Source organism: Rana temporaria, chromosome 8 (genome assembly GCF_905171775.1).
Source record: "Rana temporaria chromosome 8, aRanTem1.1, whole genome shotgun sequence".
Classification (NCBI taxonomy): Eukaryota; Metazoa; Chordata; class Amphibia; order Anura; family Ranidae; genus Rana; species Rana temporaria.
The window spans coordinates 147,730,582-147,757,940 of record NC_053496.1 but is presented as its reverse complement, the minus strand read 5'-3'; the positions used below and the strand labels follow the sequence as shown (position 1 = coordinate 147,757,940).

General features: G+C 47.0%; 1 protein-coding gene across 1 annotated transcript in view; it reads right to left on the bottom strand.

Annotated features, from left to right (window-relative positions):
• The window catches only part of LOC120909159 (glutathione S-transferase P 1-like), a 206,210-nt gene that overhangs the window by 48,107 nt on the left and 130,744 nt on the right, over positions 1-27,359 (bottom strand). The window contains exon 4 of the mRNA XM_040320865.1: positions 25,412-25,499. Coding sequence (XP_040176799.1) covers positions 25,412-25,499 — 88 coding nt within the window. The remainder of the gene's footprint in view (positions 1-25,411; positions 25,500-27,359) is intronic.

Below are 27,359 nucleotides of genomic sequence, written 5' to 3'. Positions count from 1 at the left end.
ATCTCCGCGTTGACGGGGTGCATCTGAATTCAGTGGGAACGTATCTGTGGTCACTGGGCTTGCAAGAGGGCATCCAACGAGCGGTTTGTTTTTGCTGGGGTACAAAGGTGTGAGGTTTCACACTTTGCGCTGTGGCGGTTGGGTCTTTGGGGGCATTGTTAAACACACTTTTGGAATTTGATGGGTGGGGACACATCGGAGGCATGGGTCCCCGGTGAATACCAGTTATGGTGGATTAACTGGAAAGCGAGAGTGGTATATTGGCTGAAGGTGGTCGTCCCCGAGCCGGTGCAATGCGGCAGGGACCAGGGTAGTGTTTAAGCAGATATAAGGTTAAAAAGATTTTATAGGTAGTGCCTCCAAGGATCGGTAGCCAAATAAGATTATGTCGTATTTTCTGGTTATAATGTTAAATTATTTTTCACTTTAATAAAGGGGCCGTACAACGGCCAGTTTTTCCCAACTTCTGGTGTCTAATTTTTGGTAGTTATAGCCGGAGGCTATAGGAGGGGTGGTTGTAAGGTAAATAAATGGGACACATATGGGTTACCTTTTCATGAAGATCTGAGAAAAGGCCAGAGGGACGGGTGAGTATAAACATTATTACTTTGCAGGAAACTTTGTTTGAATTTTTTTTATATATGAACAAAGCCCCTTGAAATGTCAGAGCTGACAGTATTCTTCTAAAGAAGAATAAGGCTTCATTCAGACGAGGCAGCCTCCATCGCTACGAAGTCCGCCAGCTCCTGCCAGCTCAGCGGGAGATCTCTACGCTGATCTCTGCTGAGCTGGCGGATGACAGGTCCCTCTCTGCTCACTGAGCAGGGAGGGGCTTGTCGAGCGCCGCTGTCTCCTATGGCGAGATCTGATGAAAACGGACAGCATGTCCGTTTTCATCAGATCTCACCTGATCTGATCCACCATGGAGGGATTGCGACGTATCGCCATACATCTGATTTTAGCGGATCAGGTCAAATGTCAGTGGTCACCGCTGACATCCGACGCTCTATAGGCTTGCATGGAGTGGCCAAATATACAAAAGGCCTGGGGTGGAACCCTTAAGAAAGAAAGGTCACCCCCAGGAAAGAGGCTACTTATGGTAAATCAAGGTCTATACTCAGAGGAAACAATTAATCTCAATAATTTATTGATATGAAAGTACTACAAAACACAGTGGAAAATATAAATATTGTACTGAAACATGGAAAACATGGCTGAGTTGGTGGGTAAAAAGGTATGCTACCGCTGAGGCAGTATAGCTGATGTCAGACTTACAAACAAATAAACATATAACAAACATATAACACATAAAACTCAGACAGTCCGGACACATAAATGTCACTACTGTGAGGGTTCACCAGGGCAATCCCTATCTCAAATTCCACATGTGGCTATATGTGTCGGCCTGGTAAATGGGTGAACAAATCACAGAAGTGACACTGCGGGGAGGGGGAACAGGCTGGGTAGAAGGCGCCCTGGAGAGGTCTGAAAAATAAGGGTGCTGTGTGAACAGCTAATGGTAGGGACAAAAGGACGTGGATATGAGGCCCACCATGTGGTGAATTATGCCTGCATGCACATTTGACCAAACCAAACAAAAATAGACCTGCAGGGTTGGGGTTGGACTCGGGGGACTGCTATTAACTATATTGAATTGATGGCTAAACCAATTGGTTATGTATGTGCAGCGTCCCACTCCTATGTTGTAGTCTCTAAAGCAGTGGTCTCAAAGTACCGGCCCGCGGGCCATTTGCGGCCCGCGGACCAGTTATAAATGGCCCCCAGGCAGGGTGGAAGTGAGGGGAGCAAAAAAAAATAAAAAAAAAATAAAAAAAAAATATTTTTTTTTTTTTTTTTTTTTTTTTTTGAGCTGGCCCCATCTGGTGGTGAGCCGTTGGTATTACAAGTTATTACCACCAGATGTGAGCTGGCGCCCTCTGGTGGTGGCCGTTGGTATTACAAGTTAAGCATTACAAGTTAAACAGCAATTCTAATGTAATTTTACACTATTTTCACTGCCATCTTCTTCCCTCTAATTAGAACCCCCAAACATTATATATATTTTTTATCCTAACACCCTAGAGAATAAAATAGCGATCGTTGCAATACTTTCTGTTTCGCCGTATTTGCGCAGCGGTCTTACAAGCGCACTTTTTTGGGAAAAAAATTACACTTTTTTTAATTAAAAAAATAAGACAACAGTAAAGTTATCCCCATTTTTTTAAAATATTATGAAAGATAATGTTACGCAGAGTAAATTCATACCCAACATGTCACGCTTCAAAATTGTGTCCGCTTGTGGAATGCCGACAAACTTTTTTTACCCTGTAAAATCTTCATAGGCGACGTTTTAAAAAATCTACAGGTTGCATGTTTTAAGTTACAGAGGAGCTAGAATTATTGCTCTCACTCTACCAATCACGGCGATACCTCACATGTGTGGTTTGAACACCGTTTACATATGCGGGCGCTGCTCACGTATGTGTTCGCTTCTGCGCGCAAGCTCGTCGGGACAGGGTGCGTTTTCTGGCTGCTAACTTTTTTAGCTGGCTCGGAGATTCCAAGCAAATTTGTCAAACCCTGACTTACACCAGTGCTGGTGGTAATAATGCGCTCGCTGACACCAGTGCTGGGGGTTAATAATGTGTTCGCTGACACCAGTACTGTTGTTTTTGAAGTTTGAAAGTTTGCATGCGGCCCTCCATGGCATATGAAAACTTGTCTTGTGGCCCTCAGGTAATTTGAGTTTGAGACCCCTGCTCTAAAGAGTCGAGTTAGTTTCTGGTGTGAGTCAACATTCCTATGTAAAGGGTCCAATGATGGGCGATCCTCACTTATCAGGCTTAACGCTGTAGAGATAATACTTAGATGGATCTTACCAGCTGAGTCCGCTGCAAGGTAGATTATAACAGCGGCTCTTCAGATTGAACGTGGGAGTTGTGCTCTGCTGTATGATGCTTCCGGTAGATGAGGGGACACACCACACGGAAACGGAATCTCTCGAGAGTACGACCTGCACCACGGATTGAAAAGGCAGATAGCCAGCAACACTTTAACCTGAGTGGTTGTCTGTGCAGGTGCGCATAGAGCCGGCAAACAGTAGGGGAGAGTCCATTCAAAGTCCTTCGGCTGATAGTCTTCCCTCCGTCACCCGCCCCCAGCTGGAAGGGGGAGTGTATGGATGTGTCTGGTGTCTGAGCGTGATGACGTCAACGCGTTTCGCAAGTGACTTGCGTAGCTTCGTCTGGACGCTTGGAGATGAGCAGTGCATCACTCCTTATTAAACAACTTATTGTGCACGCCCAATCTCCAGGACTTGAAGTCCTAAAGTTATTCTCGGAGTGTTTGTTTGACAACAGTGTATATTGTCCGTAAAGGCTGACAGGTACTGACCTGAGATGCAGGTACAGGGACAAGGCGGTAAAGTTCTTCTTTAAATTATCATGCGTTTAAAGAATGCAGTTGTGATATGTGCTCCACCTTGTAAAATGTGCCAGGAAGAAAACAGGGGAAAGAAAAAATTTTTATTTCAATTTGTTTCTCCTAGAAAAAGGGAGGGGGGGCCCCTTTCCCTTGGTGCCTGGCTATACAGATCATTATAGATATACTTAACTAGCGGGGAGACATTAAAACAAAACAAAGAAACGCACAATAGACATTAGACGGACAAACGGGTGAATCTGGCCATAGATGATGGCCATCAATACCTAATCATATCAGGAATGCGCTGGGATTGTAAGTGAATCTCCATGGGAGATAGAATGATGGCATGGCTTATCTTCCATTTAGCAAATTATCATGTGTGTATGTGTATGTACACAAAATACAGTAACTATTGGAGAAATCTAAGTGTCCCATATTTGCGTGGCCGTGTATCTAGTACCAAGCCATTCTAAAAAGGCTGTTCCTATAGTGATATGAATGCTGAGAACAGGAAAGCAGGTAAGTGGCTATAATACACGGTAATTTGTTGAAATGAATTAAAGGAAAGGTTGCATACTGAAATCGGTGTTAATTCCCAAAGGTGCCAAAGATTTCAAAGTGTATATCCACCACTTTTCTTTCTGGTTTAATATTTTGTCGAAGTCACCTCTTCTCGCAGATAACCTCAGGGCGTATATACCTTTGACCCTGAGGCCATCAGGTTTGCCGCCATGGCATTGTAGGAAATGTCTGGCTATTGGACTATCATGGAATTTTTCCATGTGTCCAGTTTTTCTGCGTTTCTCCTCCTCTCTTTCTTCATTCCTGATGTCCCTAATATGCTCACCGATCCTCACCTTAAGTTGTCTTTTAGTCTTGCCCACATATATTTTGGGGCATGGGCAGGTGAGCATGTATATGACCCTCTCTGTGGTGCAATTGATGAGCCCCTTAATTTTGTATGTGATCTCACCCTTTGCGTCGCAGAAAGTGTCCGTCCTATGGACGAATGGGCATATCTGGCATTTGCAACATGGGAACATTCCCATGCTGCGGGGATATTCTGATAGCCAGGAGATCTGCGACTGTTTAGTGTACTCGGAATGAACTAGGAGGTCCCCTAGATTTTTTGTTCTTCTTGCTACCATTTGAGGGCTGATGCCAACAATTTTGGCAAGCGTTTTATTTCCCATGAGGACCCCCCAGTGTTTCTCCAACAGATGTCTCACATTTTCCCATTGGGGGCCATATGTGGTAATAAGCCTCACTGGGTTGGTACCCCCACCGGTGAGTGCCGGCGGTTTAGGCTTTGTACTGAGGAGGCTGCTTCTGCTTCGTTCAGCTGCTTTCTTTCTGGCAAATCTTATCTGCTTATGGGTGTAGCCACGTTCTCTGAACCTGTTGTAGAGTTCCCCTACTTTCAGTATCATAGCTTGATTTGTCGGAACAATTCCGTTTAATCCTGATAAATTCCCCTATGGGGATGCTATTCTTTTGCCAGAGTGGGTGATGGCTATTGGCCTGTAATAAGGTATTGGCCGATGTCTCCTTGCGAAAGGTGCGTGTGAAAATGTTCCCGTCCCTCAGGCCAATCTTCAAATCTAGGAAGGGGATGCATGGAGTGGCCATTCAGGTCCGCCGACAAAACTGACAGGCGGACCTGAACGGTCTGACCGTGTGAAAGTGAATTACAGAAAACAACAACATTTAATAGCTCTTACACGGGGAGAGATTTTCATTAAGATTATACATTGGCAAGGCAGTAAACTTTGTTTTTTAATCACTTCAATACCAGGCACTTGCATCCCCTTCCTTCCCAAGCCAATTTTTAGCTTTCAGTGCTGTCGCTGTTTAAATGACAATTGCACGGTCATGGTACACTGTACCCAAACAGAATTTTCATAATTTTGTTCCCCCAAATAGAGCTTTCTTTCGGTGGTATTTGATCACCTCTGCGTTTTTTTATAAAAAAAAAGACCAAGAAATTAGAAAAAAAAACGTTTCTGTTATATAATTTGTAAATACCGTATTTATTGGCGTATAGCACGCACAGTTGTATAACACCAGGCCGGACTGGGAATAAAAACCAGCCCTGGAAAAAATGTCATACCAGCCCCACAGCATTATTATACGAGCCCAACATCATAACGTCATTATTTTCTTGTTCATGAAAGGGAAAACTATACATTTTAAAGCACATTTAATGAGTGTATTATATGTAGAGAAGACAGATATAAATACACATAGGGCTTTATATTTAAAAAGCAAATTTCAGTTAAAAGTGGTCAATCATCAAGGGGGACCCCAAGAACTCAGAACGTGGGGGGAGCCTTACTGTGCTCATCAAATGCAGCTTTACTGTGCCAACCATTGCAGCCTCACTGTGCCCACCATTGCAGCCTCGCTGTGCCCATCATTGTAGCCTCACTGTGCCCATAAATGCAGTTTTACTGTGCCCATCATTGCAGCCTTACTGTGCCCATCATTGCAGCCTCACTGTGCCCATCATTGCAGCCTCACTGTGCCCATATTTGCAGCCTCACTCTGCCCATCAAATGCAGTCTCACTGTGCCCATGAATGCAGTCTCACTGTGCCCACGAATGTAGCCTAACTGTGCCCATCATTGCAGCCCCTCTTATGCCCCATGTCTGCAGTCCCTGTCTGTGGGAAGGTGTGTTGTTGATGCTCGGTACAGTACCTTCCATGCCAGCAGGATATCCATGATTGCCAGCAGCAGGCAGGGTCTGTTCTCGTATTGGATAGGGACAGTGCTCCTTCCAGAGGATCTGTTTGCTGTGAGATGGAGTGGCCACCTGCACCTTCAGCCATCCTCATTTTCTGCCCCCAGTCAGCCTGTCCTCTGGTCCTGGGGAAGTGAGAGCACTGGGTGGGAGCTGGAGAGCGGAGAGCACTGGTGCGGTTGGAGAGCACATGGGTGGGGGCAAAGAGCAGGGGGTAGTGGAGATCACAGGAGTGGGGAGCGGAGAGTGCTGGGGGGGGGGGGCTTGAGAGCACCAGGGGTGAGCCAAAAGGAACAGGGGTGGAGAGCACGGGAGGCTGAAAGGGGGGCTGGAGAGCACTAAGGGGGCTAAGAGTGTGGGGGTAAAGAGCACTGGGGGGATCTTGAGAGCACTGGGGGGGAGAAAGAACAGGGGTGAAGAGCACGGGGGCTGAAGAGCACTGGGGGGTACAAAGAGCAGGGGGGAGTGGAGAGCACTGGGGAGTGGAGAGCAATGGGGGGAGCTTGAGAGCACCAGTGGGGGCAAGAAAAAACAGGGGTGGAAAGTACAGGGGCTGGAGCGCACTATGGGGGTCGGAGAGCACTGGCGGGGTTGGAGAGCACATGGGTGGGGACAAAATGCAGGGGGGAGTGGAGAGCACTGGTGGGGTTGGACAGCACATGGGTGGGGACAAAATGCAGGGGGGAGCTTGAGAGCACTGGCGGGGTTGGAGAGCATGTGGGTGGGGGCAAAATGCAGGGGGAGTGCTGGGGGGGAGCTTGAGAGCACTGGAGGGGGAGCCAAAAAGAACAGGGGTGGAGAGCACTGGGGGGCTGGAGAGCAATGAGTGGAGCTTGAGAGCACTGGGGGGGGCAGAAAAAACAGGGGTGGGGAGTACTGGGGAGGGGGGGGACAGGGGTGGAGAGCACTGGGGGGGGAAACAGGGGTGGACAGCACGGGGGAGAACAGGAATGGAGAGCACTGGCGGGGGGACAGGGGTGGAGACCACTGGGGGGGGAACAGGGGTGGACAGCACGGGGGGGGAACAGGGGTGGAGACCACTGGGGGGGGGGACAGGGGTGGACAGCATGGGGGGAACAGGGGTGGACAGCACGGGGGGGGCAGAGGTGGATAGCACGGGGGGAGAACAGGGGTGGACAGCACAGGGAGGGGACAGGGGTGGACAGCACGGGGGGAGAACAGGGGTGGACAGCACAAGGGGAGAACAGGGGTGGAGTGGAGAGCACTGGGGGGGGGCAGTGGTGAAGAGCACTGGGGGGGACAGGAGTGGAGAGCACTGGGGGGGGGCAAGGGTGGAGAGCACTGGGGGGAGGACAGGGGTGGAGAGCACTGGGGGGGGACAAGGGTGGAGAGCACTGGGGAGGACAAGGGTGGAGAGCACTGGGGGGGGACAAGTGTGGAGAGCACTGGGGAGGACAGGGGTGGAGAGCACTGGGGGGGGACAGGGGTGGGGAGCACTGGGGGGGCAAGGGCGGAGAGCACTGGGGGGGACAGGGGTGGAGAGCACTGGGGGGGAACAGGAGTAGAGAGAACTGTGGGGGGACTGGAGAGTGTGGTGGGGAGGAGAACACTGGGGGGGGGGACACTTGGGGGGGGGGGGGGCTTCAAGGAGAACCTGATAGGAGGAGAAGCAGGGTGGCTGCATATAGAAGAAATTAGCTGCCTATATTCCTCCATACAGCCGCGGAATGCTTGATTCTCCTCCTCTCCCCCCTGCAAGCGATCATCGGCTGTATTGAGGAATATAGGCAGCTCATTTCTTCTATATGCAGCCACCCTCCCGAATCCGATCCTCCTCCTATTAGGCACATAGGGCGGACTGTACCGGCATCTAGCAGTAGCATGTATCATCACTGACTGAGCTGGCTGGGTCTGTGTTCGAAGGGGACGCTGTAACACTGTCCCGCCCCCCTAAACCGGCTTGTGTGATAGGCTGAACACTGATTCTATCTACTATCACATGAGCCGTTCTAGGGGGCGGGACCGTGTTACAGCGGCACAGCCAAACACAGACCGAGCCAGCCAGCTCCGTAATAATACACAGGAGCGAGGGGACAGAGAACACTGCAGCCCCGCAACTGAAACCAGCCTCAGAACAGGCAGCCTACCGGGAGATCTCCCGATCTCCCGGTAGGCCAGTCCGGCCCTGTATAACACGCACCCTAACTTTAAGAGAAGTTTCAGGAAATCAACATTCCACAGCCCCCTGCGTATAACGCGCAGGCACAATTTACCCTCTATATTCAGGGTAAAAAAGTGAGTGTTATACGCCAATAAATACAGTAAGTATGTTTTCTCCTTCACTGAAGGGCACTGATAAGGCGGCAGTGATTAGGTGGCACTGATAGGAGGCACTGATATGCAGCACTGATGGGCATTGATAAGCAGCACTGATGGGAACTCATGGGTGGCACTATGTGGCACTGAAAGGCTGCACTGATGGGTACTTATGGGTGACACTGATAGGAATTACTGCTGGGAACTGATAGGCGGCACTGCTGAGCACCACCCGCCCATCATTCTGCTATAGACTGGGTGGGAAGTGGTAAAACAATAAGCAGCAATTATTTTTACAGGCCCGATTTTAATAAGGAAACTTACTGCTACTGTAAAAACTCAAATGGAGATTGGTCGGTTGGAATGTCCAGAGGAGATATTGATATGATTTTGTCATATTTTTACTCCTTTAGGTAGATTCAGAAAGAGTTAGGCCGGCTTATCAGTAGATAAGCCGACCTAACTCCGAATCTAGGCCGCCGTATGTTTAAGCGTATGCTCAAACAGAGATACGCTTAAACATATCTAAGATAGGCCGGCTTGCGCCGTCCTATCTTAGATTGCAATTTTTCGGATAGCCGCTAGGTGGCGCTTCCATTTCGGCCGGCGTCGATTATGTAAATGAGCTTGTACGCCTATTCACGAACGTACGCCTGGCCGCCGCAGTCGAATTACGTTGTTTACATAAGGCCTTAGGCGGCCTAAAGTTATTCCACCTATGAAGTGGAATAACAAGGTTAAAGTATGGCCGCCGTTCCCGCCGCGAGGTTCAAATTTTTTACGTCGTTTGCGTAAGTTGTCCGCGAATCGGGAGTTACGTCGTTTACGTCCGCGTCAAAATCAATAGGCCCGTACGGCGTACTTAGCCGCAATGCGCACTGGGAAATGTAGGCGCCCGGCGCATGCGCAGTAGCAAAAAACGTAAAAAACTTGAGGTCAAGCCTCATTTCCATACAACACACCCCCCTCCAACCAATTTGAATTAGGCGCCCTTACGCCCACCGCGATTACACTACGCCGCCCTAAGTAAGGAGGTAAGTGCTTTGAGAATCATGTACTTGCCTCTCTTACTTAAGGCGTAGTGTAAACACCCTAGGCTACGCCGTCTTAAGATTGCACAGCCGTACCTGAATCTACCTACTTGTGTGGTTGCCGCCATACATGCTTGACACCATCTGAACCAAATAGGTTTATCTTGGTCTCATCATCAGACCACAGGACATGGTTGCAGTAATCCATGTCCTTATAGGTAGATTTAGTAAGGCCCCGTACACACGACCGGATCTGTCCGCTGGGATTTATCCGCGGATCAGTTCCAGCAGACAAATCCGATCGTGTGTACGGCCTAGCGGACATTTTTCGGTGGACATTTGTCCAGCCGACCGTTTTTCAAGCGGATAAAAATTTCTTAGCATGCTAAGAAATCTATCCGCTGGAAACCTGTCCGTCGGACGTGTTCGGTCGTCTGTACAGACTCACCGGACACGTCCTTAAGCTACGCCACCGCAAAGTTACGCCAACGTAGCTGAATCTACCTATTAGTCTGCTTATTTTCAGCAAACTGTTTGCGGGCTTTCTTGTGCATCATCTTTAGAAGAGGCTTCCTTCTGGGATGACAGCCATGCAGACCAATTTGATGCAGTGTGCGGCGTATGGTCTGAGCACTGACAGGCTGACCCCACCCGTTTAACCTCTGTAGCAATGCTGGCAGTGCTCATACGTCTATTTCCCCTAGACAACCTCTGGATATGGCGCTGAGCACGTGCACTCAACTTCTTTGGTCGACCATGGTGAGGCCTGTTCTGAGTGGATGTATGTAAAGCAATAGTGAACTTGAGCTTCCCTAAATGGTTTGCAATTTAGCAAATGTGAAAAAGAAAAACTAATAGTGAAAAGGTTAATGGGGATAAATCCCACAGATTCCCTCTTAACACAATCAGTAATTAAACATATAAATATATATGATCTCATGCAAACAACATAACATGAAAAAAATTAAACAAATATTATATATATAAAGAGTGATGCCCCGTACACACCATCACTTTATGTGATGAAAAAAAACGACATTTTCTGTGAAGTAAAAAATGACGTTTTTGAAACTTCAATTTTCAAAGACGAAGTTGCCTACACACCATCGTTTTTCTCACAATGTTCTAGCAAAGCGAGGTTACGCTCACCACGTTTTTCCATTGAAGCTTGCTTCATAAGTAGCTTCTGGGCATGCGCGGGTGAAAAAACTTTGTTTTAAACGACGTTTTTGCTACACACGGTCAATTTCTGTGAAGTAAAAGTTGACGTTTTGAAAAACGACACATAAAATTGAAGCATGCTTCAATTTTTTTTGGTCGTTTTTTAGAAGACATAAAACGACGTTTTCCCCCACACACGGTCAATTAAAGTGACGTTTTTAAAAACGCCATTTTTTTTTCATCACATAAAATGATGGTGTGTACGGGGCATTAGATTTGGCACTGCCTCCTTTCCCAGTTGAAACCTTATCAGGTGAAACGCTGCGTCGGTCGGAGCCCCAGTATCAGACACAGCCATCACTCAGCAGATTGGTAATTCACTGACTGCTGAAAGGATTATATGTCTCAGACAGATATTGGTTTCTTTCTTTTTAACCAACCGCTTTGCATATGGATTATGTGAATTTTAAACGCTGATGTCCACTGCAGCAACTTTTAATAAAGAGGTTTTTATGAACTTTATCAAACGTAATGCACTATGAAGCCTCTTTTTTCCTCCAATTACACCTGCTAATTATGCCATCTCTGGGAGAGCTGTGAACGAGTGGAGTTGAGTTGATCATCAGTGTTCCTGTGAACTAAATTGGACAGATCCACCTCTCCTGCACTCCTGTGATCCATGGAATCTGCACTATTTGCCTGTATGATCTCCTAACAGAGATCCATCTTTCATGGTAAGGGGCCAACTTGCCCGAATATTATCTTGTGTCTCTGCATGCGGATGTACATGTATGCCCTGGAAGATCCAATTATATCATCTGTGAAGCCAGCTATTTTTCATCTGTTTTGGTGGACTTTAATGTCTCCAGCTATCAGTATTTGAGATTGCTATAATCTCTTGATGGATATTAGCAATTCTATTGTAGAATTTATTTTTTATTTTTAGTTTTTTTCAAACTTCTGTTCACCTTTGTGTGTTTTGTTTTTTAATCACCATATATTCATATAAATTTTGGGGTTGCGCTATTTTTTCACTGCTTTTCATCCTGTTCTGAGTGGAACCTGTCCTGTTAAACCGCTGTATGGTCTTGGCCACCTTGCTGCAGCTTAGTTTTAGGGTCTTGGGAAACGTCTTATAGCCTAGGCCATTTTAGAGCAACAATTCTTTTTTTTTTTCAGATCTTCAGAGAGTTGTTTGCCATGAGGTGCCATGTTAAACTTCCAGTGACCAATATGAGAGAGTGGGAGCGATAACACTAAATTTAACACACCTGCTCCCCATTCACACATGAGACCTTGTAACACTGAGTTACATGATACCGGGGAGGAAAAATGGCTAATTGGGCCAATTTGAAAATTTTCACTTAGGGATGTACTCACTTTTGTTGCCAGTGGTTTAGACATTAATGACTGGGTGTTGAGTTGTTTTGAGGGGACAGCAAATTTACACTGTTATACAACCTGTACACTCACTACTTTACATTGTAGCAAAGTGGCATTTCTTCAGTGTTGTCACAGAAAATATATAATAAAATATTTACAAAAATGTGAGGGGTATACTCACTTTTGTGAGACACTGGGGTAGATTCAGTAAGCAATTGCGTCTGCGTATCCATAGATAATGTTAATTGCTTAGTTGCGCCGGCGTATCGACTTTTCTGTATTCAGAAAGCTCGATACGCCGACTGCAGCCTAAGATATGACTGGCATAAGGCTCTTATGCCGTCGTATCGTAGGCTGCATTCTTACGGTGGCCGCTAGGTGGCGTTCCCGTAGTGGTCAGCGTAGAGTATGCAAATTGCATACTCACGCCGATTCACGACCGTACGTGCGCCCTGCGTTCGCATTTTACGCCGTTTGCGTTCGTCGGTTTCTGCGTAAGGCTGCTCATGCTATTAGCAGGGGCAGCCAATGCTAAGTATACCCGTCGTTCCCGCGTCGCGATTTTTAAAAATTACGTTGTTTGCGTAAGTGAATCGTGAATGGCGCTGGATGCCATTTACGTTCACGTTGAAGCAAATGACATCCTTGCGACGTCATTTACCGCAATGCACGTCGGGAAAGTTTCCCGACGGAGCATGCGCACTAGATTCAGCGCGGGAACGCGCCTAATTTAAATGATCCATGCCCCCTACGGGATCATTTGAATTACGCACGCTTACGCCGGGCAGTTTTACGGAGCGCCCGCGCAAATTACGGAGCTACTGCTTCGTGAATGAAGCGTAGCGCAAGTAATTTACGGAGGCGTAGCGTTAAAACGTTAAAGCAACAGTGCGCAGCCCTACCTGAATCTACCCCACTGTAGCTATTGTTTACACATGTCGCTGAAGCAAACATGATGGTAGAAAAAAAGTTTTGTTTTCTAATTCATAGAAAATGAACTAAGTCTTCGGTGTTCTGTCCACCAGACTTCTATTCTGATTACCTGTATCTGTGTTGATAAAATTACATGCTAGATGTGTAATTCATTTACACAAGACAATCATTTGGCGTACAGGCTCCATCTAGTGTTCTTTTTTGGTATTGCTTCAGTTCAGTTTATTATTTCATGCATTGTGTGTGTGTAGCCCATGAAGTAGTTAGCAAGCAAGGTTGTCCTGGACTCGCTTCCCGTACTTCCGGAGTCTATGGGTAGCTATCTAGGCAGATGACCTTTCTCTGCGCACACAATAATAGACTGCTGTTTCTTATCTTGTGTCTTTATTGGCAAGTTGCAGATTTCAATATAGATGTGGATGACACACGTTATATGCGGTAAAACTAGAAATAACAAGAATGGTATAACATTACTATACGATAATAAACACATCATATAAACATTATCAGAGATGGATAACCACCTCCCTAAAAGCCTGTGGATGAAGAAGAAGGAGATTGCTTACCTCCGATGCCATGGATGGGGAAAGATTGCATGCAGGCCTTGCTGCCTTGATCTTAAACATGGAGATATTAAAAGACCTTCACTTCCTGGCTAAAGAGGATATGACAATTTTGATGTCACATCCTATAAAAGCTAGATAAGAATATTTACAACTATATTAATGTTTGGCCAGTAGATGGCGCAAGCGTAACAGCTAACCTGAGACAAACACAATTCTGCTTACTAATGCAATAATACATTGTACACACAGTGAATTGTCCTTTTTGAACCTGAAAGGTATCCTGGAGACATAACACTCCCCGTCTGGCGTTAACCAACGCCACTACCAGCGTCATTAGACACAAGTAAAATCAAATCCGATATGGGTCTAAAAAATTACTTTACTTCACCCTGTTTGGAAGTCTTAACTTCGACCTTTCTGACATGTCCATCTTTGCTTGGAAATGTCTGTGTGATAAGTCCCAAAGGCCAGTCATTCCTGTGTGCTTGACAGTCTTTAACGAGCACCACATCTCCTTACTTCAGGTCTGGTTTGTTAACTTGCCATTTATTCCTAAGTGGTAGGGTTTGGATGTAATATCTCCTCCATCTGTCCCAGAAGGTGTTGGCTAGGCATTGCACCTGTCTCCATTGACGTCTGAAAAGGTCTTTATCTGTAAACTCTCCATTTGGAGCACTGACCGTATTGTTTTTTTGAGTGATTAGAGTTGCAGGTGTCAGCAGCATGGGTTCCTCTGGATCGTTGGTAAGTGGGACCAGAGGTCTAGCATTTATGATGGCTGAGACTTCAGCCATAAGGGTGGACAGGCACTTATGCGTGAGTATGGCATTCCCTATTTGAAGGAAAATGGAGTCCAAGATCTTGCGGGCTATGCCTATCATTCTTTCCCACACACCACCCATATGAGAAGAGTGAGGAGGGTTAAATGTCCAGGTACATCCCTGTTGGTTGAGATACCTTTCTACGTTGTTGTCTAGATTGGAAAGGATTTGAAGTTCCTTGACCGCTCCAACAAAGTTGGTGCCCCTATCAGAGCGGATGTGCTTAACAGGACCTTTAATGGCAATGAAGCGCCTGAGAGCGTTGATAAAGCTGGAAGTGTCCATTGATTCAATCAACTCTATGTGAACAGCTCGAACAGTCATACAAGTAAATATAACTGCCCAGTGTTTGCTGCTGGCGTGACCTCCTCTGGTTTGGCGAGTAGTAGTGGACCAAGGACTGAAATACGTCAAGGCCCACACTTGTGAAGGGAGGGTCTGAGTTGAGTCTGTCAGATGGAAGGTCAGCCATCTTTTGGGATTGTATTGAGTCCCCGGAGTTTGTGACAGGTGACACAATTGAAGATACACTTGCTCACACATCTTGTTGCTCCTATTATCCAGAGTCCAGCAGTCCTCAAAGCTCCTTTAGTCAATAGCCGGTCTTGGTGTTTGACTTGACTGTAGTGCTGTACAAGCAGGGCAGTGACATGGTGCTGAGCTGGGAGAATGAGAGGATGCTTCTCGTGGTGCTCCAAGGTAGCTTCTTTAAGGCGACCTCCTATTCTCAACAGGTCACTGCTGTTGAGGAATGGATCGAGTTTCCTTAGGACACTGTCTTCAGGGATTGTTTCTTTGTTGCGAATACAGTCAATTTCTCTAGCAAAGGTCTCTTGTTGCACAGTGTAGATGATCAGATGTTTTGATTGCTCTAGGTCAGTTACTGAGTAGGTATTTTCACAGCGGTGCCAGCCCTTGCAATTAGTCTTTTTCCGAAAGGAACGGGCTATGTGGGACAAGGAAGTAATAGCTCTAATGAGTGATTTCCATGTAGAAAACCTAAAGAACAGATGAGATTTGAGTCGGTTTTGTGAAGCCACCGTGACTTATGCAGACACTTGTGGACGAACTTCTGCATCCTTGACTGCATCTATCAAGCTAAAAGTCTATGATTCAGAAGTGTTCTGTTCTGAATTGTACAGGAATGCAGGGCCTGTAAACCATGTTGTGTCCTTAAGACAGTTGGCTGGGACAGCCCTGGTCGCTTGGTCTGCAGGATTGTGTTTAGTTGTGTGGATCTTCTAATCCTCAACACTCGATTACTGACATATACGTAGAAGCGTTTGGTTTCGTTGTAGATGTACCCCAGGACTACTTTACTGTCAGTGTAGAACTCAGGCCCCATACACACGACCGAGTTTCTCGGCAGAATTCAGCCAGAAACTCGATCGGAGCTGGATTCTGCCGAGAAACTCGGTCGTGTGTACACTTTTCAGCGAGGAAGCCGACGAGGAACTTGTCGGGCCGAATAGAGAACATGTTCTCTATTTCCTCGTTGTTCAATGAGGAAAGTTGGCCCGCCGAGATCTCGGCGGCTCCCACACTGAACTCGACGAGGAACTCGATGTGTTTGGCACGTCGAGTTCCTCGGACGTGTGTACGGGGCCTCAGTGTCTTTGATTTCTAGGTTCATCTCTCTAGTGATAGTGTCGGTTAACTCCACGGCTAGCACTGCGGCATAAAGTTCTAGCCTAGGTATTGTGTGTTCTGGGAGTGGGGCAAGTTTTGCTTTTCCCATGACAAAACCTATATGGCACTGTCCTTTCTTGTCCCTGATATTGAGGTAAGCTACAGCAGCGATTGCTTTGAAAGAAGCATCACAGAAAACACAAAGTCTTTGGTCTTGGACTTCTGTAGACTGTACAGGAGCATATGGTCGAGGGACCTTTAAGTTAGACAGGGTTGACAAGGAATTTTTCCACTCTGTCCACTGATCTCTTTTCTCGGGGGGAAGTGGATCATCCCAGTTGACTGTCTCTTGAGAAGTGCTTTACCCTCAATGGTGACTGGAGCTACAAACCCAAGAGGGTCATACAGACAGTTTATGGATGACAGAACGCCTCTGCGTGTAAAGGGCTTTTCTTCCCGACTAACCTGGAAGGTGAAGGTGTCTGACCTTAAGTCCCAGAGTAGTCCAAGGCTATGTTGCGTTGGCAGAGAGTCAGAACCTAAGTCTAAGTCTCTGAACTCACCAGAGTGGTCTTGGGAGGGGAAGGCTTTCATCAGTTCTACGCTGTTAGAGGCGATCTTGTGGAGCTTCAAGTTAGAACAGGGTAGTATCTCCTGCGCCCTCCTGAGTAGACTGATAGCTGCTTCAGCGGTGGGTAGGGATTTTAAGCAATCATCTACATAAAAGTCCTTTTCACATCAGGCCTGTAGATGGATTCGCCTTCGCGAGCCGAGCGTCTAAGCCCGTAAATGGCAACTGCGGGGGAAGGGCCGTTCCCAAATATGTGGACCTTCATGCGATACTCTATGATTTCTTTGGAAGGGTTGTTATCTTTAAACCAGAAAAATCTCAAAAAGTTCCTGTATTCCTTTTTAACGAGAAAACAGTGGAACATCTGCTGGATGTCCGCCATGAATGCAACAGAGTCTTTGCGGAAATGGAGGAGCACCCCAATTAGTCTGTTGTTCAGATCCGGTCCTGAGAGGAGAACGTCATTTAACGACACGCCTTCTTCTCTAGAGCTAGAGTCAAACACCACTCTAATCTGACCTGGTTTCTTGGGGTGGTAAACTCCAAATATAGGCAAGTACCAGCGCTCCTCGTTGTCTTTAAGGGCAGGAGCTAACTCTTCGTGATTATTCTCAAATATCTTACCCATGAAGGTAAAGAAGTGATCTCTCATGTCTGGTTTCCTCTCGAAATTACGTTTAAGAGAGGCAAAGCGTTTAAGGACTTGTTCCTTGTTGTTAGGTAGACGCGGTCTATGGGGTCTAAATGGGAGAGGTGCAACCCAATTGTTTGACTCTTCCTTGGCTGTCTCCTTTTCCATTATTTGCAAGAAAAGTCTATCTTCAAAGGACATTGCTACCTGCTGATCTTCCTTTGTTCTATGAAAGGCTGTACATCCTAGGTGGTCTGGGTCACTGTCACAAGCGTGGTCATCTGTGTCTGGGTCTACAGAGGAGCAAGGTATGTGAGTACTACCTGGAAGTTTCTTTGTGATGAAGCTGTTATGACATGGTTGCAAGGAGGAAGAGCGTCCTTTGTCAAGTACGTTAGTGAACATGCTACTGACCGTGGCGGTTCTGTGCACAGACTTTAGGCAGACGTGCCCTACGATGACCCACCCCAGGTCAAGTCTTTGGGCAAAGGGAGCATTGCAGGGACCATTAATCTGTTCCCTTACTTTATGAACCTGCAAAATGTCTCTTCCCAGGAGCAGCATTAACTGAGCCTGCTCGTCATATTCTGGTAAAAGGTGGGCCATGCGTTTTAGATGAGATTGGTGAATTGCTGCGTCAGGTGTAGGGATTTCTGACCGGTTATCTGGAATCTGGTTGCACTCTATTATGGTGGGTAAAGGTAGACGAGTCTGGCCATCTATGGACTCTACACAGAAGGCGGTGGCTCTTCTCCCCGCCGCCTTAACAGTACCCGCACAAGTCTTTAGAGAGTAAGGGGAGCTTGGACCCCTAACACCGAAGGTGTCAAAGAATGTGGATCTAGCCATAGAGTGGTTGCTTTGGTCATCTAAGAGTGCATACATCTTGACAGCTTTGTTTCTTTGACCCATTGGATAAGCTCTAATAAGACAGATCTTTGAACAAGACCTTCCGTCTGCAGGATCTTTGCATACTTCAGTAAACTGTGCTCCCCGCCATGCTCGTTGGTATCGCTAGCTCGCTGGGTGGTCCAAGGAGCAGGGCCTGGATGTAGTGCTGAGTTGTGGTCTGATTTGTCACACTCTGTGCATGATACACTAACCTTACAGTCCTTGGCAAAGTGTGATATGGATGAGCAGCACCTGAATCATATGCGGTTCTCTCTTAGGAAAGCTTTGCGATCTTCCAGAGACTTCTCCCTGAAGGTCCTGCATTTTAGTAGAGGGTGCGGTTTCCTGTGTGGAGGGCATTGCTTGCTAGGGTCTCCGACTTTGTCCTCTGGGTGAACGATGTTGGAAGACCTATAGGAGAAATCTGTAGAGGAAACATGAGACTTGTTCACTGTCACTGGCATCCTATGCTGTTTAAAGCTAGGGGGCGTGGCTGATGGCAGTATAAAGTCAAAGCTGGGATCATTCAAGAACTTGGCTTGCTTTGAAACAATGGGCCAGATCCACAAAAGAGATACGCCGACTTAACTCGATTTTTCTAATTTTACACGGCGTGTATCTTTGCGCCCGATCCTCAAAACGAGAAGCGCCTGAAATTCCGGCTTTTCCGTCCTACCTAAAATAATTACACCGGCGCATTCTCGGGCGCAAATTACGCTAGGCACACCGCTTTATTTGATAGGCAAAGATGCAAATGAGGGAGATAGGGCGATCCACAGAATTAAGTGTGTGCGCCGTAGATTACGCCCTGTGCGCACCTGTTAGTTTCCCGGTGGGAATTTACACTTTATAAAAGCAGCCCTAATTTTACACATGCCGTCTGAATGTCTGCTGAAGCAACACCATTGCTGAAGAGCTCAGCACACACACACTTTCAGGACTAAAATCTGTCTGCCAAAATGCCAGGACCATCAATGATCCTAGCTGCATTAGTGTCTATAGAGGCACAAAGAAGGAGGAGGGCACAGAGGAGGAGGAGGAGGGCACAGGAGAGGGTATACCGCCCACGCCAAGATTTGTTTGGCATGCCTGCTTCTGAAGTATTCCGCAACTACAGATTTACCCGTGAGGCCATCCTGGAATTAACAACAATACTTCAGGATGATCTTACCAGCCCAACACAACGCTCCCATGCACTGCAGCCACTCACCAAAGTACTGGCAACTTTGCATTTTCTTGCCACTGGCTCATTCCAACGCACAAGTGGAGGCGTGGCTGGGATGGCACAATCCTCCATCAGCAGGTGTGTGCACCAAGTGGTCCCTGCAATCCTGCGGCGCATGGGAAATCAGTTTCAAAAACCCACCCAGGAGGATCAGCGTTTAAAGACCATGACAGACTTTTATCACATTGCCAGATTTCCACGCACCATCGGGGCCATTGATTGTACCCATGTGGCACTACAACCACCCCATGATACTGAGCACATGTTCCGGAATCGTAAAGGCTGGCATTCCATAAATGTGCAAGTGATCGTAGATGCCCATGGCCTCATCTGGCACGTCTGTGCTAAATTTCCGGGATCCTGCCATGATAGTTATATTTACCGGCAGACCCAGATCTCCAGAGATTTGGACCAGAACATGTATGGAGACAGCTGGCTGATTGGTGAGTGACATGTGTGTCAGGTATGTCCCCCCCATGATGCTGACATCACAAGGGGCACATGCATGACTAATATCCTCCTGTCTTTTTCCTTACAGGTGACTCAGGATATGCCTTGGGACCCCACCTGATGACCCCATTCAGAAACCCCCAAACCCCAGGAGAGCAACGCTACAACCAGGCACACATACGTACCCGGGGAGTGGTTGAACGTACATTTGGGCTTATGAAGTCCCGCTTCAGATGCCTGGATAAGTCTGGGGGTACACTGCTGTATTCCCCTGACTTTGTGTGCCAAATAATTGGGGCATGTTGTATACTCCACAACTTTGCCCTCAGAAGGGGACTGCATATTGACTTATGTGATGACCTGACCCCTGACCCAGGCAATACCCCCCCAACCAACTCTACCCGGTCTGCTGAGGGCACAGCAGCCAGGAGACGCTTTGCAGAAGGAATTTTTTCCCAGTAAACGTACATGATTAATGTCACAATAAGAATGTATCTTTTCCCTGTAAATGCACATCAATAAAGTCACAATGATAATGCATGAATGCACACCACTGTGGTTCCTAGCACAGACACATCACATGCACATCGAATTGGATTAGATCCAAGTCCCCCCCCCCCTTTGGGACTTGGGAGCAGTAACGCCACGCCACGGCTCCAATTATGTCACTGTGCATTCATACACCATTCAGGAACCTGGGATTGCTCTTCTCCCTGGTCCTGGGGATCCCTACTCCACCAAAACTGAGGGTGACACCCTTAATTTCTCAGGAATGCCACCCCCCCACATTCACACATCATTCACACACATAAATCAAATCATAAGTACAGAAGACCAAATTAAATAATAAAAAAAAAAATGCATAAACAAAAAAACAAAAGTATCCCAGCAAATTAATTAGCGGTGGCGATTGCTACGCCTTGGCTGGGCAGGGGCACGGGCAGGGGCACGGGCAGGGGCACGGGCAGGGGCACGGGCAGGGGCACGGGCACGGCCACGGCCACGGCCACGCCGTCGCGGAGGATGTCCATTGGGGGGGGGGGTGAGCTGGGGAAGGAGGAGCCTCCTGGGGGGGTGAGATGGGGAAGGAGGAGCCTCCTGGGGGGGGTGAGCTGGGGAAGGAGGAGCCGCCCCTGCTGGCCTGCCCTCCATGGCCCCTGCAATGCGAGTGAGACAGGCAGTGAGGGCAGCCGCATTGGCCTGGCCAGACCTAGTATTGTCCTGCACAGCCTGGGTCAGGGCACTCAGCTCATGGGCCACGCGTGTTGTGGCGGTCTGTATGTCGTTCAAACATGTAATGACCGCCGTTGAGTTGGTGGCCACATCACCGAGTGCCTCCATCATTTCACCCTGGCTGTGCTCCATCTGCGTAATTTTTTCAAGTATTTTCCCAAGAGTGCGGGTCTGCCGGGCATTGTCCTTCACCACACTGGCCGACAGACGCTCGCCCACAGCCACGGTCTCCTGGGTTGGCCCCCTGGCTGCCGCTGAGTCTTGCGGGCCCAGGGGGGGAGAGAGTGACCCTGGTGACTGGAGGCCTGTTGGGGGAGAAGTGGGAGGGGCTACCCCTGATGGTGGCCTGACTGGTGCCAGCCTCAGGGGTAGCCTCAGGGGAAGACTCAAAGGTCATCATATCAGTGGCCAGGAGGACTTCCCGGCCAATCTGCATATTTTCCTCCTCCTCCCCCTCATCATCCTCCTCCCACTCATCCTCCTCCCCCTCAACCTCCTCCCCCTCAACCTCCTCATGAGTGGAGGTTTGGCCAATCCCCTCCCCTGGGGAATCCTGCCCTTCTTGGGACTCATCATCAGCCTGTCTTGGGGGTGGTGCTGCAGCCTGGCCCGATGGGCCTGCAACCTCCTGGCCTGCAACCTCCTGGCGTGCAACCTCCTGGTGTGTAACCTCCTGGCCTGCAACCTCCTGGCCATCTGTGGAGGACACAAAACAATCACATGTTTGAGGAACCACACACTTGGCACATCTTCCCTTCCCCCACCCACACATGCTAATCAACAGAGAATAAACAAAAAAACCTACCTGTCCTCCTAGGAACATCTGACGTATAGCCAGGCAGGCCCACCACCTGCTGTGGGTGGAAACACTGGGCCACTGCCCATTCCTCCTCCGTCAGTCTGACTGGGCAGGGTCCCCCTCCTCCAGTGCCCCTGGTATGGGCGTCGATCCTTGCCATCTTATTCCGGACGACGCTCCTCAGATCATTTTTTTTTTCTGTATGCCAGCGGGGGTCCTGGTCTCCCCCCCCCCCGCCGCATTGATCTGGTCGGTGATTTTTTTAATAAGCTGCCTCCTCCTGGCCGGGGTGGTGTTCTGGCTCTCAGGGCCATGCAGAAATCGCCCATATTTCACAATGCCCCGAGCAAGAATTTGCTTCTCTCTCAGGGTGAAATTAAGCTTCCTGCGTTTGGGGGGCATCACATACACCACCCAGCAACAACAAACACACCCGACAAACAATCTACAATACACACCCAAAAACCTGACAAAAATATATACCACAAAAAACTAACCAAAATCTAAACACACAAGGACACAGCTAATAGTAATTAAAAAACAAACAAACACGCACCAACAAACAAACAAAAAACAAACACCAAAAAACAATCAGCAAAAACACTAACAAACAAATTAAATAAAGACACTTCTCAAAAACAAACAACAACTAGACTCTCCAACTCCTCAAACACTTTTCTCACAAACACAACTTACCAACACACAAACAAACAGAGCAGAAGCAAATTGCTCATGGAAGGGGAACAATGGGATATACTTTTGCAAGGGAAGTGTGTGTGTGTGGTGCTTTTTACACACAGGGCGATCCTCAAACTAAGTACACTTGGCCTTTTACCTATCTCACTGATTGCGCCGAGACCAGTTCTGCACATGCCCAGTGAGGTCCCGATTCGTGCGCGCATGCGCAGTACGGCCGGCGCCTCATTTGCATGGGGTCACGGCTCATTACAATGAAGCACGCCCACTTCCTTCCCACTTGCAAAAACCCCGCCTTACGCCTCTGAATTTAAGTTACGCTGGCGCAAATTTAGACGCAAATGCGCTGTGGATACGGCACTTACGACACCAACTTAGGGCAACGTAACTTAAATGACATAAGTTAGGACAAACTAAATTTGCACCGCTGGCTGAGGATCTGGCCCCTCGTCTACAAAAACATTGAATGGTAGAAATGGTACCTGGAACCTTTCCTTGTGTTTAGAACCATATGTGACCCACCTTTGTTGTAGGTCGTAAGGAAACTTCAGAATCAAAGGTTTAATCCCTCTGGCTGCATCCAGGGAGGCTCTTTAGCAAGAAGCAAGAAGTAATTCTTCTAGCAAGTCGGCTAATTCTCGTAGTTTGTGATAACCTTTGCTAGGTATTCTGGTTGTTTTATGTTAATGTTCCTGATTCTACTGGCATGTTCGGCAGAGTCTTTCCCAAGCCATTGGACTAGGAGGTTTATTTCAATGTCATGAGACAGGTTTAGACCTTTTATGGTGTTTTGAAAGGACGACCGCCAGGCTCTGTAATTTTCTGGCCGATCGTTGAACTTTACAAGTCCCTTTATGATTAGATCGCGACTGGCGAGGAACTTGGCAAAGTCTGTTATAACTTGGTTGGTTTCAGAGCATGTTGGCGATGTACTACTGTAGTGGGAGTGTGGTGTGCAACCATACCTGTCAGAAGCTTCTGCTTTGGGCCTTCTTGTCTCGTACCGTTGTGCAGTAAAGGGGTTATCCTAATGTTGGTTTGGAGGTTGAGGGTCGTGGCGTGCAGAGACATAGGCTTGATCTGTGATGTGCTGACCAGTGTTCTGCTGCTTGCAGCTCTGAGGAGGTTGGTTGCTCTCATGCTCTGTTACCTGCTGTGTTTGGTTTGTTTCTTCTAGGAAACCGTCTATTCCCTGTAGAGGAGAGGTCTCATAGGTTGATTTGAAGTGTTGGTGCAAGTACTCTGACGTGCCTTGCGAGGGATTTGGCTCTCCTTGTTCTGAGCCAAGCACATTGCTGCGTTCACCACTGAGGCTCACGGCTGCTTCCAGGGCTTCTGCTTTAGCTATGGCGGTTGCAGCTTCTTTTTCTGCAGTGAGCTTCTCCAGAGCGACATCTAGGAGGGCTTCCTCGGCCTCTAACTGTGCCTGTTGCTGCACTTTCTGTGCCTCTTGCTGTGCCTGTTGCTGCACTTTCTCTGTCTTTAGCCTCACTTTCTCCTTTTTAATCTGCATTTCTTGCTCAGCAAAGGCTGCTTGGGTCTTTGCCACTTCGGAACCGTAAACTTGTGATCTGGTTTTGAGCGAGGATGAGCTACTGCGTGACATGGCTGTTTGACTGAGTAGCGGCCTGTGGGAGCAGTAAGCATATAAGGCTGCAGTCTCTGTATGCTGCTTGGCTGTATGGAAGTGGCTGTATAGTTGGTTGCAGACTGTAGCTCTTCCGTGCGGCTAAACCTCTTCCCCTCTGCACTATCCGTAGTGTTACTGGACGGAGTTTTACTGGCTCAGAGTTTTACTGTCCTGGACTCGCTTCCTGTACTCCCGGAGTCTATGGGTAGCTATTTAGGCAGATGACCTTTCTCTGCGCACACAATAATAGACTGCTGTTTCTTATCTTGTGTCTTTATTGGCACGTTGCAGATTTCAATATACATGTGGATGACACACGTGATATGCAGTAAAAATTGAAATAACAAGAATGGTATAACATTAATATACGATAATAAACACATCATATAAACATTATCAGAGATGGCTAACTACCTCCCTAAAAGCCTGTGGAGGAAGAAGAAGGAGATTGCTTACCTCCGATGCCATGGATGGGGACAGATTGCATGCAGGCCTTGCTGCCTTAATCTTAAACATGGAGATACTAAAAGACCTTCACTTCCTGGCTAAAGAGGATATGACGATTTTGATGTCACATCCTATAAAAGCTAGATAAGAATATTTACAACTATATTAATGTTTGGCCAGTAGATGGTGCAAGCGTAACAGCTAACCTGAGACAAACACAATTCTGCTTACTAATGCAATAATACATTGTACACACAGTAAATTGTCCTTTTTGAACCTGAAAGGTATCCTGGAGACATAACAAAGGTATTCTGGGTAGAATCTTCACAGGAAGTGAAAACAGCCACCATGCTCTGAGAAGACACTGCAGGGAGCAGGACATGTATTGCTCAATCTGTCGCCATCACCCCTTAGAGAACTTAAAAAGTGTTTTACTATCACATATTGTATATCGTTGTTTCTACTATGTATGCTGTATTGTATGCAATATTGTACTGATTGAGGTCTCATTCTGTTATTTTGTAGTTTCACCTAGCTTGTTCTAATAAACGGAGATCAAAGAAATATGGTATCTGAAGTTTATGGGATAAGAAGGTTTAGCTGCCTGCCCTAGAGACAGAACATTCAGAGACAATACCACCAAAAGAAACCCTTATTTGTGTTCCTCACAAATTAATCAGCCAATAGCTAAAACTAAAAAACAACCTTGGAGCTTAGCTGGTGAAAGAGAACATCTATAATGTCATGTCTTTGCCATTAACCTTTTTTCTAAAACCATCCCATGTGTACACATTGTTGGTGTTAAAAACCTATTTTTGTCAAAAGCTTTGAATGTAATAAAATATTAAAAGATAAAATATCAGAAGCCTCACCAAATTCATGTCCCAGATACCTCAGGATGGAATTGCTCTGATACAGAACAAAGTCATCACGTTGAAATCGAGGCAGTTGTCCAAAGGCCTGCAGGAGACAATATTGTTATGGAGATTGAAATAAATAGATATGAGTGGGTGGGGGTAAAGAGAAATAGAGAACAGAAAGACATAGGTAATCTTAAAGCCCAACTCTGGGCTCACCTCTCCCTTCCCACATATTCCCCTAACAGATTTTTTTTGGAAGCGCTACCCCAAAATGAGCTTATGGGAATTGCCTGGATTCCTTTTGCCAGTAATTGCCTCACAGCCAGACACACAATCACAGTCACTTTTCGGCACGATAACAAGTCTAGGTGTGTTTATTTTTATTTTTTTTGTTTACTGTGATAGGGTTGAGGTAATTTAGTGGGATACTCCAAAAATAACTACAGTATGTACAAAATGAGGACAGTAAGTGTCCTTCTGTAGAGCTAAAGCAAAAGTCCATGCAAAAGCAAACTGTGGACTTGGCTTTGTAGTAGAAGCAGGCAAAAACACAAAAGCTTCTTTATTACAGCAATCAGAGAAGAGTACCTTCACAAATAATCAGATAGACTGAGCTCTGTAGGACACCAGCCAATGTCCCCTTTAAATACATGCATAGACTCTATAGCACAAGAGGAGTGACAGCAGCCCAAACGTCTCCTAGATCTCCCACAGCAGTCTCCTGTGATACAAGACTAAATCTTTAGAAGACTTCCCCCCAGGCTGGGTTCACACTACTACACTACTTTCATCCTACTTTGCTCTGTGTTCAATGTTTCCCTATGAGAGCGTCTTGTAGCGTCCTACACAAGTCGGTCCGACTTTGAAAATGCTCCCTGTACTACTTTTGGTCCTACATTGATCCTACTTCAGGCCCATTGAATATCATTGAAGTCGGACCAAAGTAGTATCCTGTTCATGAAAGTAGGATGGATGTAGGACCAATGTAGGATAAATGTAGGACCAATGTAGCAGAGCAAAGTAGGATGAAAGTAGTGTAGTAGTGTGAACATAGCCTGAGGCTGGGTTCACATTACTACACTACTTTGATCCTACTTTGCTCTGCTACATTGGTCCTACACTGATCCTACATTGGTCCTACATTGATCCTACATTGGTCCTACATCCATCCTACTTTCATGAACAGGATACTACTTTGATCCGACTTTGTGATAGTCTGACTTGTTCTCTGACTTGTTCTTTGACCAATCAAAACAATCCCAGAGTGAGATAAATTCCTTTTACTGCTGCTGTAATCACAAGTCGGATGTCAAAAGTCGGATGGTTAGGACAAGGCTCCTACTTTGATCCTACTTTAATGATATTCAATGGGCTGATGTAGGATCAAAGTAGGACCAAAGTAGTACAGGGAGTAGTTTCAAAGTCGGACCGACTTGTGTCGGACCAGTTAAGACAGCTCTCATAGGGAAACATTGATTTTCACACGTCATGCTACATGAGCTCCCAATGTAGGACCGTTGTAGGACAAGTGTGAACCCAGCCTTAGTCAGCTCTCTGTAGCTTCAGCATGCAGGCCCCTCAGCTAACCCAGCTGAGGCCTCTCCAACAGCAAGCACATGGCAGCGCTGCCTGGACGGCAGTGAGCCCTTCAGGCTGTGTTCCTCTCCAGGAGAAAAAAGACCCTGAAGCTCTGCACCTCAAAGTTTTTATACAGACTTTTTATACAGTTTTTATACAGACGCACAGTAGACTTCAGACCCTGGGATTGGCCAGGGCTGTATAAATATTCATGCTGCTATCTGCATTGCTCCACACCTATGTTCAAGAGTTCTACTGTTCTCTGGAATGCAGAGGAAGCAATCGAACCAGCAGCAGCTGAAACACTGAATAGATCTAACTAATCACATGCCCCTGCACTGATTATAGTGAGCTAGAACTAAAATTTGCAATTGCAGCCATA